General features: G+C 45.8%; 1 protein-coding gene across 2 annotated transcripts in view; it reads right to left on the reverse strand.

The window, feature by feature from the left end:
- Positions 1 to 18,220, reverse strand: part of LOC138948937 (hemicentin-1-like) — a 169,177-nt gene that overhangs the window by 11,468 nt on the left and 139,489 nt on the right. For both annotated transcript variants that reach the window (XM_070320602.1, XM_070320603.1), the window contains exons 57-64: positions 17,206 to 17,361; positions 16,365 to 16,568; positions 12,716 to 12,778; positions 12,196 to 12,315; positions 10,833 to 10,964; positions 4,519 to 4,638; positions 3,579 to 3,698; positions 3,105 to 3,236 (exon numbers count right to left, since the gene is read on the reverse strand). In XM_070320602.1, the coding sequence (XP_070176703.1) occupies positions 3,105 to 3,236; positions 3,579 to 3,698; positions 4,519 to 4,638; positions 10,833 to 10,964; positions 12,196 to 12,315; positions 12,716 to 12,778; positions 16,365 to 16,568; positions 17,206 to 17,361 (1,047 nt within the window). The remainder of the gene's footprint in view (positions 1 to 3,104; positions 3,237 to 3,578; positions 3,699 to 4,518; positions 4,639 to 10,832; positions 10,965 to 12,195; positions 12,316 to 12,715; positions 12,779 to 16,364; positions 16,569 to 17,205; positions 17,362 to 18,220) is intronic.

Raw genomic sequence — 18,220 nt, forward strand, 5'->3', positions numbered from 1 at the left:
ATGACAAAGAATAAGTTAAAATTGTTTTTGGATCGTTTAATAAAAAAATAATTTTAATTACAAGTTTCCGATTTTTAATGACCAAACTCATCAATTAGTTTTTAAGCCACCAAGCTGAAATGCAATACCAAAGTCCGGCCTTCGTCGAAGATTGCTTTGCCAAACTTTCAACAGTGCCGCCTCAACTTTTACAAAAAGCCGGATATGACGTCGAAAAGATGAAAAAAACGTCCGGGGATAATTATCATTCCCAGGAACTCTCATGTCAAATTTCATAAAGATCGGTCCAGTAGTTTAGTCTGAATCGCTCTACACACACACACACACAGAGACCATAGACCAAATAGCCTGGACCGCCAACTCGTCACGTGACCCTTCGAGGTTACGACTCTCGACTTTCAGGGGCGCGTCGCGTCCGGTTTGAAAGGCCAGCGATTCGAAGACAGTGAAAAGAAAGCACGCTCCAGTTATTTGTGACAATGGGAGGTGACAATGAACTGGATTTTCCAAAACTCCAAACTAAACTTAACAAAACTCATCGAAAAACATGTTCCATATGCACTTTTGCTGAGTTTATTTTAGCATTTTCAGAACTTACCTCGGCAACTTCGTCCATGTTTACAATCGACACCGGATATCACGTCCCCCTGATTTCTGAAAGGCCATGTAAGCGTAGGTTCCTAAATGCAAGAGGCGCTACCTCGTAATAGAGAGAAAGAGCGGATAGAAAGCTAGTTGGCGGTCCAGGATAAATGGTCTATGCACAGACACACACACACCACGACCCTCGTCTCAATTCCCCCTCTATGTTAAAACATTTAGTCAAAACTTGACTTAATGTAAAAAATAACAAGTAAAAACAGTGAAATACAGTATTTTATTACCAGTTGTAACAGATCCAGTCCACAGAGAAGGACTTTTAAAAAGAACACTCTATCACATGTTGTTAACACAGGCAGAACAAGAATATATAAATTATTTAAAGTAAAAATAATTGGTCCTTCAGACAACTTATCCCGATTCCCACAAAGCCATAATTTTTTCTCTGTCTATGCTGACTTTTGAAATCTGCGTCCTTCCACAGCCCAGTTCTTGCGCGATCGATCGGCATGATTGTCCGCTCTGCAGCTTTTTTACCACAGACACTCGTTGCTCTAAAGTGAGAGCGTTTCGTTCCTTCCGCAACCTAGAAGCCATCGTGATTCATTCAAACTTCGGCAAAACGCGACTGAATCAGCTGTGCAAGTGTGTGAGAATCTTCGATGTTGTTTTTTTTTTTTTTTTTTTTTTTTTTTTCGACCTCAGTTGCATGCAAGGCTGCTTCAACCCATCTTTTTTGCCTCTTTCGTCTTTTTTTTTTTTTTTTTTTTTTTTTTTTTTTTTTCTTTCTTTTTGGGCGGTGAGCATATCCTTCTTCATTGGTCTTTTTTTTTTTTTAATGAAGTTTTAATTTTGTTTTCTTTTACATTACAATTTAACTAATGTCTGCGTGTATGTGCGTGTGTGTGTGTGTGTGTGTGTGTGTGTGTGTGTGTGTGTGTGTGTGTGCGTGTGTGTGTGTGTGTGTTGTTGTTGCTGTTCCCATAATTCTGTTATATAATACATTTTCAGCGGGACAATACATAACAAGTTAATTAATCCAACGCTCGATAGACAAAGGCGAGAATTTACAAATTACCAATTACAGTACCAGTTTTCAGCACAGCATCATACAGCGCATATATAAATAACTTTACATTAACAGCACAATACTACTAGTTATCTATATTCTTATACACAGTTCAATTTTACTAGAAATTTCGAACTCGAGCTTGGTTCTGAAATAAGATCTTCATGTTAGTTTTTGGATTTCCGTACTTAAACTGGCTTATGCACATTTTCGATATCAATATAAGGTGATTAATTATGAAGGTTTTCTCTCTGGGGATATCACGTGTGAAATACCCAAAAAGAGCCTCTTCGCAGCTTAACTTTATATTTTTGCCTGTACATTTAAATATGTACCCTTGACATTCCTGCCATATGGGTTGCACTGCTCTACACTGCCAAAAAAAGTGCTCGATGAAGTCGGTTTCGTTACAATACTGACAAAGATTTGTTTGACGAATTCCCATCTTATGTAGCAAAATATTGGTGGGATATATATTGTGTAAAATTTTCCAATGCAATAGACGAAGACGGGTTTCTGTCGAGCATTCGTTAGCTAATTTCCAGTGTTTATCTTCTAATGTAATATTTAATTTGTTCGACCAAAATCCAGCTGAGCTTGGCTCCTTTATCTCATAATTTAACATCTTTAGGCGAATTTGGCGTGGAGATAATTGTATAAATGGCATATGATCAGAACGGGCCTGACCCGTATCACGCAATAATAGAGCTTTAATGGCAGTTTGTATTGCATTATATTCAAATAGGCGAGACTGTTTCTTCGATGTTGTTTACAAATGTACCGACTTCCGTCGAATACTTTCGATGCATTTCATTGGCTATGTGGTTGCTGACCAATCGCTAATAAGCTTGTTTCAGTTTCAGCTCAAAGCCGACCAATCGCGATTAAGCTTCTTTTACCTCTCAAATCAAGCTTGCGAGAGAGAGAAGACAGACAATCGCAATGATGTTTGGAAGTTAAACGAAACATCCTTTGTCCGTATTGAGCAGTTACACAATTTAGTAGGGACCTAAAATAAGCGTCCGCGTTTGTAATTCCGAGGTGTCCGCTAAGTACAGTGATTTTAATGAAGGAAACGATCCGTGCCAATAAAGACTGTCCGTATTGTGCGAGTGGCCGTTAAGTCCAGTGACCGCATTCTACAGCTGTTTTACTGTACTACATGGCTTCCTGCTTGATACCAGTTTTACACTCGTGTTTTCAAATATTGAAAAGCTCGCTTTCGCTCGCAGTTCAATATTTAAAAACACAACTCATGTAAAACTGGTATCACATAGGAAGCCATGTAGTATTCTCTATTCATGTTCAACCTCAATTATAAATAGCTTGACTTGAAAAATGTAGACCATGAGAGTTAGGAGCTTCAGCCGACTTTTATACAGCACAATCCAACCCAGTTGTTCCTACTTTTCATCGCAGAATGTTTTTCACTGACCTTGACATTGTCCAGTGGTGGTGCGCACGTACCCAGGGGGACACAGCTGCACACACTCGTAGTTCCCTTCGTTGTTGATGCACTCCTGGTCTGCGCTACAGCGATGGGACCCTTCGTAGCACTCGTTCACATCTGTCAAACAAACCAATGGGAAAATCACGTTCTCTTTCAACACCTCACTTTTATCCATGATCGCAAGGTTCGGGACTGTGTGCATGGTGGCCGTCATTATTAGTCTCAGCTACCCAATGGGTTTATGTGGCGCATGAAAACTCTGCCTTCAAATTATACACAACCCCCATTACCACAGGAAATTTGTTACACTTCTTTACTGCAAACTTTCATTTTGTTCCGGCATGCAGCTTGCCTGAACACGTACTCATCAAACTGCTGGTACTCCAGCTTCAGATATATTAACCTACATACATCCATGAACCTAGCAGGGGCAAAAAATAAAGCAAAAAAACAACTGACCAGCACACACTCTGCCGTTGGTCAGCCTGTAGCCGCTTGGACAGGCACAGCGGTAACTGCCTGGGGTGTTGACACAGTCGTGGGTGCAGATGATACCTGGTCGCTCACACTCGTCCACGTCTGAACACAACAACACCTTGTCAAGGTTCACACAAAAGTTCGTTCATATGTGAATTAAGTATAGAATCCCCATTTTAAGACCTTAAAAAAAAACTGAAGAAAGTTAGGAATGAAATAGGACATAGTCTTAACACAGAGGTAAACTTACAGAGGTTATGAACAGAAAACACTGTGTGTGTGTGTGTGTGTGTGTGTGTGTGTGTGTGTGTGTGTGTGTGTGTGTGTGTGTGTGTGAGTGTGTGAGTGTGAGTGTGTGAGAGTGAGAGTGAGTGTGTGAGAGTGTGTGAGTGTGTGTGTGCGTGCGTGCCTATGTGCGTATGCATGCGTGTGTGTGTGTGTGTGTGTGTGTGTGTGTGTGTGTGTGTGTGAGTGCCTGCGTGCGTGTGTGTGTGTGTGTGTGAGTGAGTGTGTGAGTGAGTGTGTGTGCGTGCGTGCGTGCCTGCCTGCCTGTGTGCGTACGCATGCATGTGTGCGTGCGTGCCTGCCTGCCTGCCTGCGTACGCATGCGTGTGTGCCTGCCTGCCTGTGTGCGTACGCATGTCTGTGTCTGTGTTTGTCCAAAAAGGGGGGTTCTATTGCATTCGTATAAAGGTTTCACTGTATTCCTTCAATTACAGAAATTTGTTTTAAACTAAATAAATGCTGCTATAAAGGAGGCACACAAGACTGTGACGGACTCCAAGCCAAAAAAGATGAGTCAATACAGTTATTTGAATTCGTGTGCAGAATGTCTGACATTGGACACCTGACATAACACCCTACACACTTCTTCTTCTACACACTAAAACCATAGACAAGTAGAGAGCAGCATTTCACTCACCAACACAGCGACCACCATCTCCCAGCCTAAAGCCACGAGCACAGGAACAGCGGTAACTCCCCATCAAGTTCTGACAGCTCTGCTCACACACACTGGGCGTCTCCACACACTCATTCACGTCTGAAATATAATTTAGTTGGCCACTTACATGCTGATTTCACTAATCTTTTTCTCTATGACAAACAACAATAAAACTTTTTTTTAAAATCTTTACACACTGCGCAATTTACTCATAATTCCCACTTTCTTGTATCATTGGGCATTTTAGCAAAATGTCACATTAGTTTTTATATTATCAAAGTCGTTGGCAAATATGCTAAAAGGCCTAACTTAAATTGCAAAGATAATAAAACTTTCTTCTCTTGAAATACATGCATTTTTGCTTGGAACAGCCAATATTTATCAAATGATGCTGTCGTTTTTGTCGCAGACTAAATTTTATTCTCTATCCATATTTCTGTCTCAAACACCTTACTGATTGCCAAATCCAAAATTTTAATAATAAATTTTCATTTAATTAATATACTTACCCAACTCACATATAGCAATTAACTCTAGTTCAGTGCTGGTAACGCTGTACGCGTTCCCCTTGGTAACAAGGGAGACCACCCTAAAAAAGAGTGATCCATCCCATAATATCAGACCGATGTCCGGTCCAACATCCGTATGCGTGCGCATACGCCGCCATTTGTATCATTCGAACGAAGCCCAACTCACTACTTTTTTAGAACCCAATACCACCACAGCGGGGAGGCGGGAGGGTTTAAACGATGTGAGTTGGGTAAGTATATTAATTAAATGAAAATTTATTATTAAAATTTTGGATTAAATTACATATTATTACCCAACTCACATATAGCAGATTGCTACTATAGGTGGTGGGTACTTACCAAAACTAAGCACGCAGGACTTGTCCCGCCGCTACCATGGCAGGCAGCGCGGAGCTTCCATCCTGTCTGACAGAAGCGACGTCTCTGAGGTAAAAGTTGACGAAAACGTCCTCAGAGCGCCAATACGCAGCTTCCAGTACCTCGGCTAGCTTGCCGGACCGAAGAACTGCCACTGAGGATGCCCAGGCTCTCGCCTCATGGGTTCTAGCCGCGGTGAGAGGCAAAACTGCCCTATCATCACCCGACTGCACTAGCCACCAGGCATATGCTCGTTTGATCAGAGTGGAGATCCATTTGGCCAGAGTCACCTTCGCTATATCCTTACACCTAGCCGTGTTTAAAGATATGAAAAGAAGCTTTTGACTTTCTGACCTAACAGGCCGAGTTCGAGACAGGTAACATCGGAGAGCTCTCACAGGACAATTTGCAATATCGGGATCTCCAGGAGCCAAAATCTTGCTCAAGGGTGGAATGCGCAAGATTGGAGAAAGCTGGCCAGGTTTCTGGTTTTTCGCGAGAAAGCCGGGAACAAATTTGAGAGAAATGGAACCATCCTTCTCGAACGCAATATCCTTGTCTAAACCCGACAAAGAATGCACCTCACTACCTCTCCTAGAAGTAGAGAGAAGCGTTAAAAACACAGTCTTACGCGTCAAATCGGCCAAAGTGGCTGACAAAAGAGGCTCGAACTCATCCGAGGCTAAGAAACGTAAGACCAGGAACAAATCCCATGCAGGGAGAAGCGATTTTGAACGAGCTGCTAAAAGGGCAGCCCCCTTAATAACACTAGCGATAACCCCTCCGAGCGAAATTTTGTGGCCTAATTGCGCGAGGGTCGAAGAGATCGCCGACCTCCGGACCCTAATAGAAGAGGGAGAAGCCCCCTGATCAGCCAACCAAGACAGATGGTTGGCTACCTGAATAGACCTAGGAGAAAGAGGTTTAACCCCGTTAAGCGCGCACCACCCAGACCAAGAGGCCCAGTGCGATGAGTAAACCGAAGAAGTCGATTTTCTATGCGCATGTCCAACGAATCTCAGAGTAGGGGAAGAGGCCCCTGCCCTACGCAAAGCGCTTCGGACAGAATCCACGCGTGAAGGGCCAGGATCTGTGGGTTCTCGTGCTGAACGCCTGACCGAGGCTGCACGAGATCTCCTCTTTTCAGGGCGAGAGGGATTGGGGGCCGAACTGCTAGACGCAGTAGGTCGGGAAACCAGTGCTGGCTTGGCCACAGAGGAGCGACCAGAACCAGCGCTGGTTTCTCCAAGTCCACTTTCCTGAGGACCTTGCCTAAGAGGCAGAACGGAGGGAAGGCATACGCCGGAAGATCTGACCAATCCACTTCCAGAGCATTCACCTTCCAGGCCAGAGGATCCGGGAAGGGGGACACAAAGAGAGGCAGTCTCGCCGAAAACCTCGTCGCAAAGAGATCTATCTTGGGCTTGTCGATCTGCGACCAAAGCCGCTGCAAAGACTGGTGTGTGAGAGTCCACTCTGAATGAACAATCCTGTCCCCTCTGCTCAAAGTGTCTGCAAGGACGTTCAGACTGCCCTTCAAGTACACTGCTGACAACAGAATGTGCTGGGCGTGACACCACTTGAGAATGCGACATGCAATGTCGGAAAGACTGTGAGACCGAGTCCCCCCCTGCTTGTTCACATACGACGCCACAGACATGTTGTCGGTGTGAAGACGTACATGACTGCCCTCCAGGAAAGGCTTGAACGCTAGAAGCGCCAGGGAAACGGCCTCCAACTCCAGTACATTGATATGTAGGGAGGCCTGAGAGCAATCCCAAACTCCCGAAACCATGTGCTCGTCCAGATGAGCACCCCACCCCGTCAGAGATGCGTCCGTAAACAACTCTCTCTCCGGCGGTGGACGAACAATGGGAACACCCCGGAACAAATCCGGAAGAAGCCAAACACCTGTGGTCTGCTGAAACCAAGTTCCCAGTGCGATCGGAGCACTCCAGTCCTGGGATGTCTGATCCCACCTTGACTGCAGGGAGGCCTGAAAAGGCCTCTTGTGAACCCTGCCCAACGGAATGAGGGAAGCCATGGATTCCATCTGACCCAGAACCGAAGTCAGAACCCTTGCACTGGCGTGATTCTCTCCGTAGAGAGACCGAATCAGACCCTGAAGCTTGTCGATCCGCCTTTGAGACGGACGGACAGACCACCGAAGCGTGTCGAATTCCATGCCCAGGTAAGTAAACGTCTGGGATGGTTCCAACTCGGATTTTGTCAGGTTGACAGAGAAACCCAGCTGTGCCGCCCGGCTCAGCACCCTGTGCGTATGAGCCTCGCAAAGCCCCCTGTTCTGGTGAAGGATTAACCAATCGTCCAGGTATGCTCTGAGACGGATGCCTTCCTGTCTCACAAGAGCGCAAAGCTGCCTGACCACAATCGTGAAAATCCACGGAGCTAAAGACAGGCCGAACGGCAGAGCCCTGAACTGGTAAGCTTTGCCGCCCCAAGGGAAGCGAAGCCACTTCCTGTCCGCGACATGTATGAGGACGTGAAAGTAAGCGTCTGTAAGATCGATCGACGTTGCCCAATCTCCCGGCCGTAAGGCCTCCCGAACCGAAGTTGGAGTTTCCATGGTAAACTTGATTACTCTCAGAAACTTGTTCAAAGGAGAAAGATCTAACACCGGCCTCCACGCCCCCGAGGCTTTCGGCACTACAAAAAGTCTGCCGTAAAACCCCGGGGACCGCGCGTCCAAGACCTCCTCTATAGCCCCCTTGAGCAGCAGAGCCGAGACCTCCTCCTGGACCGCGTTCCGTGCCACCAAATCCTTTGGCGCCCTGCAGGGCGGGATTATCCTGACCAGGGGAGCCTTCTGCCCTGACCAGAGAAGCCGGAACCCCGAACACACTATCCCCGTGACCCACTTGCTGGCCACCAGTTGCAGCCAGGAAGAAAGGGCCCTGGACGGGCCGCCCGCTACAACTAGCGCGGGGGCCACCGGGATGTGTTGTTCGGGGAAGTTTCATTGGGGGTGAGGCTTACGCCCCGACCCCCTGGAACCCCCGAAAGACTGACCCCTCTTAGGGTATGGAGCTCCACGCCCCCTACCCCTGGAGGAGAATGACTGCTTCTGGGCCTTCCCACCACCTGACGAAGACGTCTGAGGCTTAGCAGACGAAAACGCCTGAGTCTGAGACTTGCCCTGAGGCTTCTGGAAGCCCTGTGAAGCCAAACGCGCGATCGCTACATCCCGCGCGTCCTGCGTCTCTTTCTGGAGTGCATCGAAAGACGCCTGCCCTAAGAGAGACCCCTCAGCAAAAGGGGAGACCTTCAGCCTCTCCACAGTCGCGGTGTCCCGAAATCTGGACCCCGTCAAGAAGGCTGATCTCCTTGAAAGCACCGCGTGAGTATACAGCCGGGCAGACAAAGTAACCTGTTCTCTAGTCACCTTGCCCAGAGTAGCCAGCAGTGTTGAAACATCTGTCGGCGACGCATCAAACCGAAATTCAAAAGGATCAAGAGATGTGGCAATCGATCTGGATAAAGACCTTTGCAGAGACTCCGACACGGACGTGAGCTCCAGCAAAGACCTTCCAACTTCCTCCACAGCTGTGAGAGAACCGTCAGTACATGGGACAACTCTATCCCTATTGTACCCGTCCTCTCTCAAAGCAGCAAGTTCCGGCGTCACCGGAAGTGCCCCTGACGGCAGAGCAAAAGAGTCAATCAGATTCACAGGATAAGGGGTGAGCTTGAACTTCGGAACACCGGAAGCAGCCCGAGCCCCAGGCTGAGCCAGCCAAGAGACAACGTCTTCCGGGGCCTCGCCGTGCTGAACCAACAACGGCACCGCCGGTTTGCGTTTACCACACAAGACGTTAGCCATTTCATAGGCAATAGTTGACGATTCCCGGAAGCGGTAGCGAGGCCGTTGCTCCTGAGCACTCCGGAAATCGTCAAAAGCAGAACGAGGTGGGTGAAGCTGAGCCTTGTCCTTCACCACCCCTTCCGGAAAGTATCTGAACGCCGTTTCCGCCGCCAGCGCCACTGCGGCTGACAGCTTCACGGGCAAATTCAGTTGGGAATCCTCTACCACTGAGGCATCCCCGTCTTCCGCCCTACACTCCGACTCGAGATCAAGCTCGGAGCCAGGAGGCAGAACATCAGACAGTTTATCGTCGGCAGAACCGACCACTTCCTGCCCCCCGGGCGGAAGAGGACTAAAACGGTCCCCGATATTCTCATAAAGAGACGTACGGAGGCGTTCGTCCTTTCGCTGCTCGTGGGAACTCTCACGACTACCAACGCCAGAGAGAGCCCCCTGAGCTCGCACACCGGCAAGCGGTGTAGACATACCTTGAACTGGTGTCCCATAAAGGAGAGACACCAACTTGGTACTCCCATCCTGCGAAGCATGGACATCCGCCCGAGTCACAGTCGCCGAAGGCAAAGCGGAAGTCGAAGCCGGAACTGCAGGAGACTGCCGAACCTGTGCTAAGGAGAGAACATCAGAAACACCAGACGGAAGCGCTCGTAATTCCTCCCTTGTGGAAGATAATTCCGACGCAAGTGTCGAAACTTGAGCGCTCAAAGTCAACAATAAAGACGCAACTTCAGTTGGCGCTAACCCAGGGCAGCCATCTGAAGTTGAGGCAGAAGCAGAAGCAGAAGCAGAAGAAGAAGAAGCTTTGCCCGAAACACCACTCTTGCCAGAACGTAAACAAGCCTGACCGGAAGTTAAACTGACGTCTGCTAACACGGGAGATTTAACAGAAGTTGAATCAGAAGAAACAGACGCGGATTTTCCTGCGCCCTTCTCTCTCCTAGAGCTACGTTTTGGAGGCGTATCGTCAGAAACCTGCCTCGAACTAGGCTTCCTTTTGGCGCTATCAACAAGCGCAGCCTCCGCCATAGCGAAAGAACTCACGAAAAATTTCAAAGAAAAACAATTTCAGAAAAATTTCACAAGTACAAAACGAGCGACGAAAAACGTCGCTAAAGTTATAACAAAACGGAAAGATCTCACCACACAGCGTAGGTAAAGGTGAACAGTTAGGCGACGACCAAGGGGAGATGCCAAAGCCAAAGACTAAGACAAAATGCTGAAGACAGCAGGAGCGTACATCAGGAGCGTCCTTCCCAGTTGAACCGCTGAGAGAGAATGATACAAATGGCGGCGTATGCGCACGCATACGGATGTTGGACCGGACATCGGTCTGATATTATGGGATGGATCACTCTTTTTTAGGGTGGTCTCCCTTGTTACCAAGGGGAACGCGTACAGCGTTACCAGCACTGAACTAGAGTTAATTGCTATATGTGAGTTGGGTAATAATATGTAATTTAATGTGATTTAACTCTGCATTTCTCCCCTCCATACGCTCCTATACTTCAGTTTGCACTTGTTTGTTCTAAGACAGACGTTTTGCTCCAACTTTGTCTCTATCTGACCTTCACACTTGGTTCCATCCTGGGATCGTCGGAAGCCGTTGCCACAGATGACAGCGCACTGATAGGACCCCTGTGTGTTCAGACACTCCTGGTTGGATGGACACTCTGCTCCCGACATGCACTCATCTAGGTCTGCACACAGAGTGACATGCACGCACGTTAACGTCAAGGTTTAACATAGTCACTGTCATTTGGTTGCAGTCTGTTTTGCATGCATGCCAATGAACACGGAGGTGAAACATATTCACCGTCATTTTTGATCTGTTGATATTGTGTACAGGGGAACCCCCTTTTAAGACCACCAAAAATCTGAGAAAATCACGTCTTAAAAAGGAGGGGGTCTTAAAATGGGGGTAAACTTACAGAGGTTATGAACAGAAAGTCTGAGAAAACAGGGTCTTAAAAGGGAGGGAGTCTTAAATTGTGGGGTCTTAAACGGGGGGTTCCATTGTACTGTAGTTCATAGTTTAATATTATAAAGCGTGGAAAGCACAGAAGTTTTCTGTGGTTCACGGGTTCGAATCTGGGCAGTGACGGACACGGGTCAACTTTATGTGCAGATTTACAGCCAACATCCATGTCCCCCTTCCACGTCACCAGTGTGGGCTAGAAAGACCTCGGTCATTCTGCAAGAATCGCAGGTGGCTGATTACACCTCAACACGCACACACACCTGGGTGGCATGACTCTGTTTTAGCTAGCTTTCCACTGGTGGGGGGATGGGGAGCGCTTTGAAGTTACCAGCAATGGGACAATAACAGGGCTAACACCACCAAAAAAAAGCGAAAAACCTGAAAGGCCAGGGTCCACGGCGGCGCCCTCCAGCAGCTGAGGCTCTTTTTTATTATCTTGTAGGGACAAAGAACAAAGTTTTACTCTAAGAAACCGGATTTTCCGGTTTTAAAAGTTTTCAAAAACCAGATTTCCGGCGAGAACCGGAAAGGTGTTAGTTAGCCCTGCAATAATAAAGTGATGAAAATGAAAATTGTTTGTTTGTTTGTTCGTTCATGGGCTGAAACTCCCACGGCTTTTACGTGTATGACCGTTTTTACCCCGCCATTTAGGCAGCCATACGCCGCTTTCGGAGGAAGCATGCTGGGTATTTTCGTGTTTCTATAACCCACCAAACTCTGACATGGATTACAGGATCTTTTTCGTGCGCACTTGGTCTTGTGCTTGCGTGTACACACGGGGGTGTTCGGACACCGAGGAGAGTCTGCACACAAAGTTGACTCTGAGAAATAAATCTCTCGCCGAACGTGGGGACGAACTCACGCTGACAGCGGCCAACTGGATACAAATCCAGCGCGCTACCGACTGAGCTACATCCCCGCCCTGAAAATGAAAATGAAAAGTGAAATACCTTCACAAGATCGAGCGTCGCTGGTGAGAATGTAGCCTATGGGGCAGGAACAGGAGAAGCTGCCGGGAGCGTTGTGACAGTAGTGACTGCATGGTGATAGTCTGCCGCACTCGTCAACATCTGAAATGTCATCATGGTCATTTCTGTCATCTTTTTCAATGTCATTGCTGTCAGCTTTATCATCATCATTGACATTTTTATCATCATCATCTTGGACATCTCTATCACCATTGCTGTCATCTTTAACATCATCATAGTCATCTTTATCAATGTCGTCGTCATCATCACCACCAAAATCATCATCATCATCATCATCAATTCATCATCGTCATCTTTTTCATCATCATCGTCATCTTTATCATTGTCGTCACCATCAGGATCAGGATTTTCACCATCATCACCACTAAGATCAACATCATCAGTAGTCATCATCATCCATGATGTAATGACACTACAGTACCATTTCATCGGCAGTGTCTATTCAATGGACAATGAAAGGATGAGATATATGAGTGTGTACCTCGACAGTATGGTCCCTGGTCATCGTGGATGAAGCCAAGAGGGCACTGGTTGCTGGGATCACCTGTGTCAACAACAACAAGAAGAGCAAACGCTCGATCGAGTCACTTTCGCAGTTCTGAATATTATATGAGGCATCAGATGGACAGGAAGAAATTGCTATTCACAACACAATGAGTCACGTTCACATAAAATTTGAGCCCGGTCACTTTTATAGTTTCCGAGAAAAGCCCAACGTTAAGTTGTGTGTTGCCGAACAGAAAAGGCTAGTTATCTCCCTTGTTTTTCTGATAACGTTCGTAAAAGGCTACAGATGTAAATACTTTGATGTAAAGAATAATCCTACAAAGTTTCAATCACATCCGATGAACTTTGTCAAAGATATAAAATGTCTAATTTTTCCTTTGACGCTGACCTGTGACCTTGAAAAAGGTCAAAGGTCAACGAAACCATCGTTAAAGTGTAGAGGTCATTGGAGGTCACGACTAAACAAAATATGAGCCCGATCGCTTTGATAGTTTCCGAGAAAAGTCCAACGTTAAGGTGGTGTCTACGGCCGGCCGGCCGGCCGGACAGACTAACACTGACCGATTACATAGAGTCACTTTTTCTCAAGTGACTCAAAAACTGTATTACCAGAGAGAGAGAGAGAGAGAGAGAGAGAGAGAGAGAGAGAGAGAGAGAGAGAGAGAGAGAGAGAGAGAGAGAGAGAGAGAGAGAGAGAGAGAGAGAGAGAGAGAGAGAGAGAGAGAGAGAGAGAGAGAGAGAGAGAGAGAGAGAGAGAGAGAGAGAGAGAGAGAGAGAGAGAGAGAGAGAGAGAGAGAGAGAGAGAGAGAGAGAGAGAGAGAGAGAGAGAGAGAGCGTGAGAGCGTGACAGACAGACAGACAGACAGACAGACAGACAGACAGACAGACATGTTCTTATTCATAGTTAATATGTAAAGTGCCAGAGCATAGATTACTGTAGTTCGCGCTATATAAGCTGTCATTACTATTATTATTACTGTATTATTATCAAACAGACAGACAGACAGGGCGAGACAGAGACTGAGGCAGAGACAGAGACAGAGAGAGAGACACACACACACTGACAGTTGTCTACTCATTCCTCCTTTAACCGAGTGCCAAAGCACAAAATTTACCTTTGGAAGCAAAGCCAGTCAAACAGGATTGAGATTTTAAAGCTAATTTAATAGCCCTATAAAAACTGCCATGGGTACGCAAAGGTTCCCAAGAGCATACAAGGAGACAGCAGCTAGACCCTATCACAATCAGAACTCTAAAATTGACAGGTGTCTAGCCCGGGACGTAGAAAAAACGTCGAGCTACAATAAATAGCTCGTGCTCTTAGGCGGCAGACAACTCTGCAAAGTCTGCTGTAAAGGGAGGCTACTATGTCACCCTGTCACATTCCCATCACCATTTAACCATCACATATCCCTCCTTTCTCTCAACACACCTCCTTTCTCTAACAAAAACACACCACAAACAACAAGAATGCATGGGTGAAACCTAGGAAAATCAAATTGACTGAACATTTTTTGAGGCAGGGGTCCAGGGGCCGCCCAGGCCCTGGCGGGGTACGGGGCAGGGCCCGGTTAGGGGGTCCAGGGGGGCAACGCCCCCCGGCCGAAAACGAATTTTTGCATTATTCATTGTGATTTTGTGGCCTTTCCTGGCAAAAAAATACACTATCATGCAGGTCAAAAAAATACCTTCAGATTCTAATGATATGGTAAAAAGGGTAAACAAAATCAAAACAATTCACAGAAGTAATCATTTTTCTTTTGTATCCTTTCACACTTGCATCTTCCAACACAACGACACAATTGATAACAATTAACATTGACAACAGCCATACTACATGAAATAGAAAGTGAACAACTGAACAACTGAAATAAAAGTTCGAAATATTTAATTATAAGAAGCAAACATTGCCAGACAGGCATTGAAATAAATGATGAAACAGAGTGTCACACATGCAAACAGCATGATGTAGCACTGCACAAAGTAGCAACTAAGCAGTAGCATCTCTTATAGTGCAAAGTTCTCAAGGAAAAGCACTTGAGTTTCAAGCACCAAACTTATCACACACAGTTTTAGTTTCATGAACTCCAACCAGTCCCATCGCCATTTGTTGGCTAGACCAGCATCAATAAGATCTGTCCGTGCGTTTTCCGTCAAAACCGGCATCTTTGTCGCAGAAATCGTGTCACCACTTCGTAATGCCTGCCAAAACGCGAGAGAACTTTTTTTTTTTATCGTGATGCAGAGCGAATCCGAAAGCGAAGAAACCTCACCTACGGGGTTTACCGCGAGCACGGGCAAAAGCGCTTCCGTTTCCGGGCAAACTGCAACCGGTTCACTATAGCAGTTCGAAAACGCGTCCCGCAAGTAGTTTTGGTTTTTTTTCTTTCTTTCTTTTTTTTTCTCAAAATTGCGGATTGACGGAATTTCCGTCAGACTTATTTTCAGATTGACGGATTTCAGTCAATTGACGGGCTAGTTTCACCCATGAGAATGCTGAAGCGTGATTAACCATTCAGTCAATCAAATGCACTGAAATACGTCCCCTTTTCTTTCACCTTCCACACACACACACACACACACACACACACACACACATTAACACATGCACACACCTGTGCGCAGGACTAAAGAATAAGGACAGCACTCGAACAAAATCATAATAGATCTGAATCCACACAGGGTTTCAATAAGGCTAGGAATTGCACACGCCACAAAATAACAAGAAGGGCAAAGCCCATACGACTCACATGCTTGACCTTGACATGACCTTGACCTTCAGGGTCAAGGTCAAATAACTAAACCTAACAATGACATAATACACTAAGAACTGCTTTACACATTTTTCCTACCAAAATACATGTGACCTTGACCCAAGGTCAAGGTCATCCAAGGTCATGCAACACAAAGCTGTTAATTCAAGACATAGGAAGTACAATGGTGCTTATTGGCTCTTTCTACCATGAGATATGGTTCACTACCTTATTTTGGTCACATTTCATAAGGGTCAAAGTGACCTTGACCTTGATCATATGTGACCAAATCTTGAAATGTGTCTCATGATGAAAGCATAACATGTGCCCCACATAATTTTTAAGTTTGAAACAGTTATCTTCCATAGTTCAGGGTCAAGGTCACTTCAAAATATGTATACAATCCAACTTTGAAGAGCTCCTGTGACCTTGACCTTGAAGCAAGGTAAACCAAACTGGTATCAAAAGATGGGGCTTACTTTGCCCTATATATCATATATAGGTGAGGTATTCAATCTCAAAAACTTCAGAGAAAATGGGAAAAATGGGAAAAATAGCTGTTTTTTAGACAACATTTATGGCCCCTGCGACCTTGACCTTGAAGCAAGGTCAAGATGCTATGTATGTTTTTTGGGGCCTTGTCATCATACACCATCTTGCCAAATTTGGTACTGATAGACTGAATAGTGTCCAAGAAATATCCAACGTTAAAGTTTTCCGGCCGGCCGGCCGGACGGACGGACGGACGGACGGACGGACGGACGGACGGACGGACGGACGGACGGACGGACGGACGGACGGACGGACGGACGACTCGGGTGAGTACATAGACTCACTTTTGCTTCGCATGTGAGTCAAAAATGGGCCCACCTGGAGCGATGGTAGCGTCAAGCGTGAAGGTCACGCTCTGCTGGTCAGGAAGAACCTCCACGGTCATGTCCTGGGTCCGGAGCTCTTGCACGAGGTAAGGCTGGTGGCCCAGCGATTCTTCGTACGTGATGGTGTGGTTCCACGCGTAGGGCAAGGTCATGCCGTCTGCTCTCAGCATGCGGGAAGAGTGGGCGTAGATGGTACCTGAAAATCAAGAAGGCATAAGCTGAATGCATTTTTGAAAGAGCATGTTCCCCCAAAAGCAGTGTATGGGTGCCTGAATGGCGGGGTAGAAACGGTCATACATGTAAAAACCCTCTCGTGCAAAAACATGAGTGAACGTGGGAGTTTCAGCCCATGAACAAAGAAGAAGAAGAAAAAGATAGAGCATACACATTTCTTGGCAAGACCTTATAAAATTGCCTCAAAAGCTGTAGCTTTCAGCTTTTCTGATAACTTAGTATCTTTTATCATCTTGTGTAATTGGTCAGTTTGTGTGCTGTGCGTAAGAACTGTGATAGTCTCAGTTTCTAGTTTCTAGTCTCATCAGTTTCTTCTTAATAATTATTATAATAATGAACACTTATTAATCGCCCCTTTTCACCAGAGCTCAGGGCGATGTACGATAGCAAAACACACACACACACACACACACACACACACACACACACACATTCACACACACACTCACACACACACTCACACATGATAAAATCCAATTAATACAGTGAAAGAAAACAACTATCCCAGAGCCCAACAAATATCCAAAATTATACAATGTTTCATAACAACCCTCTCCCTCACGCACACATCCACACACACAGAAGAGCCAAGTTGTCACCTGGTCCAGTCTGGATGTACTGTTCGTTGTACGGCGCCAGGTAGACGGAGTTGATGGGCCCCAGGTCCGGCACCTCACCACGGATGATGATGTCGAAGGACAGCATGCCCCTGCGATCCACACCATTGGCGTAGTGAGACATCTTCAGGATCTCACCTACACACAAGGTAAGGTTGTTCGTTCAATTCATTCAGAGAAAACATGCACTAAGAATGTGGCTTTGCTTTACAGAAAAACAAGAAGGGCAAAGCCCATACGACTCACATGCTTTACACATTTTTCCTACCAAAATACATGTGACCTTGACCAGGTCATCCAAGGTCATGCAACACAAAGCTGTTAATTCAAGACATAGGAAGTACAATGGTGCTTATTGGCTCTTTCTACCATGAGATATGGTCACTTTTAGTGGTTCACTACCTTATTTTGGTCACATTTCATAAGGGTCAAAGTGACCTTGACCTTGATCATATGTGACCGAATGTGTCTCATGATGAAAGCATAACATGTGCCCCACATAATTTTTAAGTTTGAAACAGTTATCTTCCATAGTTCAGGGTCAAGGTCACTTCAAAATATGTATACAATCCAACTTTGAAGAGCTCCTGTGACCTTGACCTTGAAGCAAGGTAAACCAAACTGGTATCAAAAGATGGGGCTTACTTTGCCCTATATATCATATATAGGTGAGGTATTGAATCTCAAAAACTTCAGAGAAAATGGGAAAAATATGAAAAATAGCTGTTTTTTAGGCAACATTTATGGCCCCTGCGACCTTGACCTTGAAGCAAGGTCAAGATGCTATGTATGTTTTTTGGGGCCTTGTCATCATACACCATCTTGCCAAATTTGGTACTGATAGACTGAATAGTGTCCAAGAAATATCCAACGTTAAAGTTTTCCGGACGGACGGACGACTCGGGTGAGTACATAGACTCACTTTTGCTTCGCATGTGAGTCAAAAAGAGCAAAGAAAGAAAGAATGAAAGATAAAAAAATAAAAGATAAAAAAAGA

The sequence above is a fragment of the Littorina saxatilis genome, linkage group LG15, assembly GCF_037325665.1.
Source record: "Littorina saxatilis isolate snail1 linkage group LG15, US_GU_Lsax_2.0, whole genome shotgun sequence".
Taxonomy (NCBI): Eukaryota; Metazoa; Mollusca; class Gastropoda; order Littorinimorpha; family Littorinidae; genus Littorina; species Littorina saxatilis.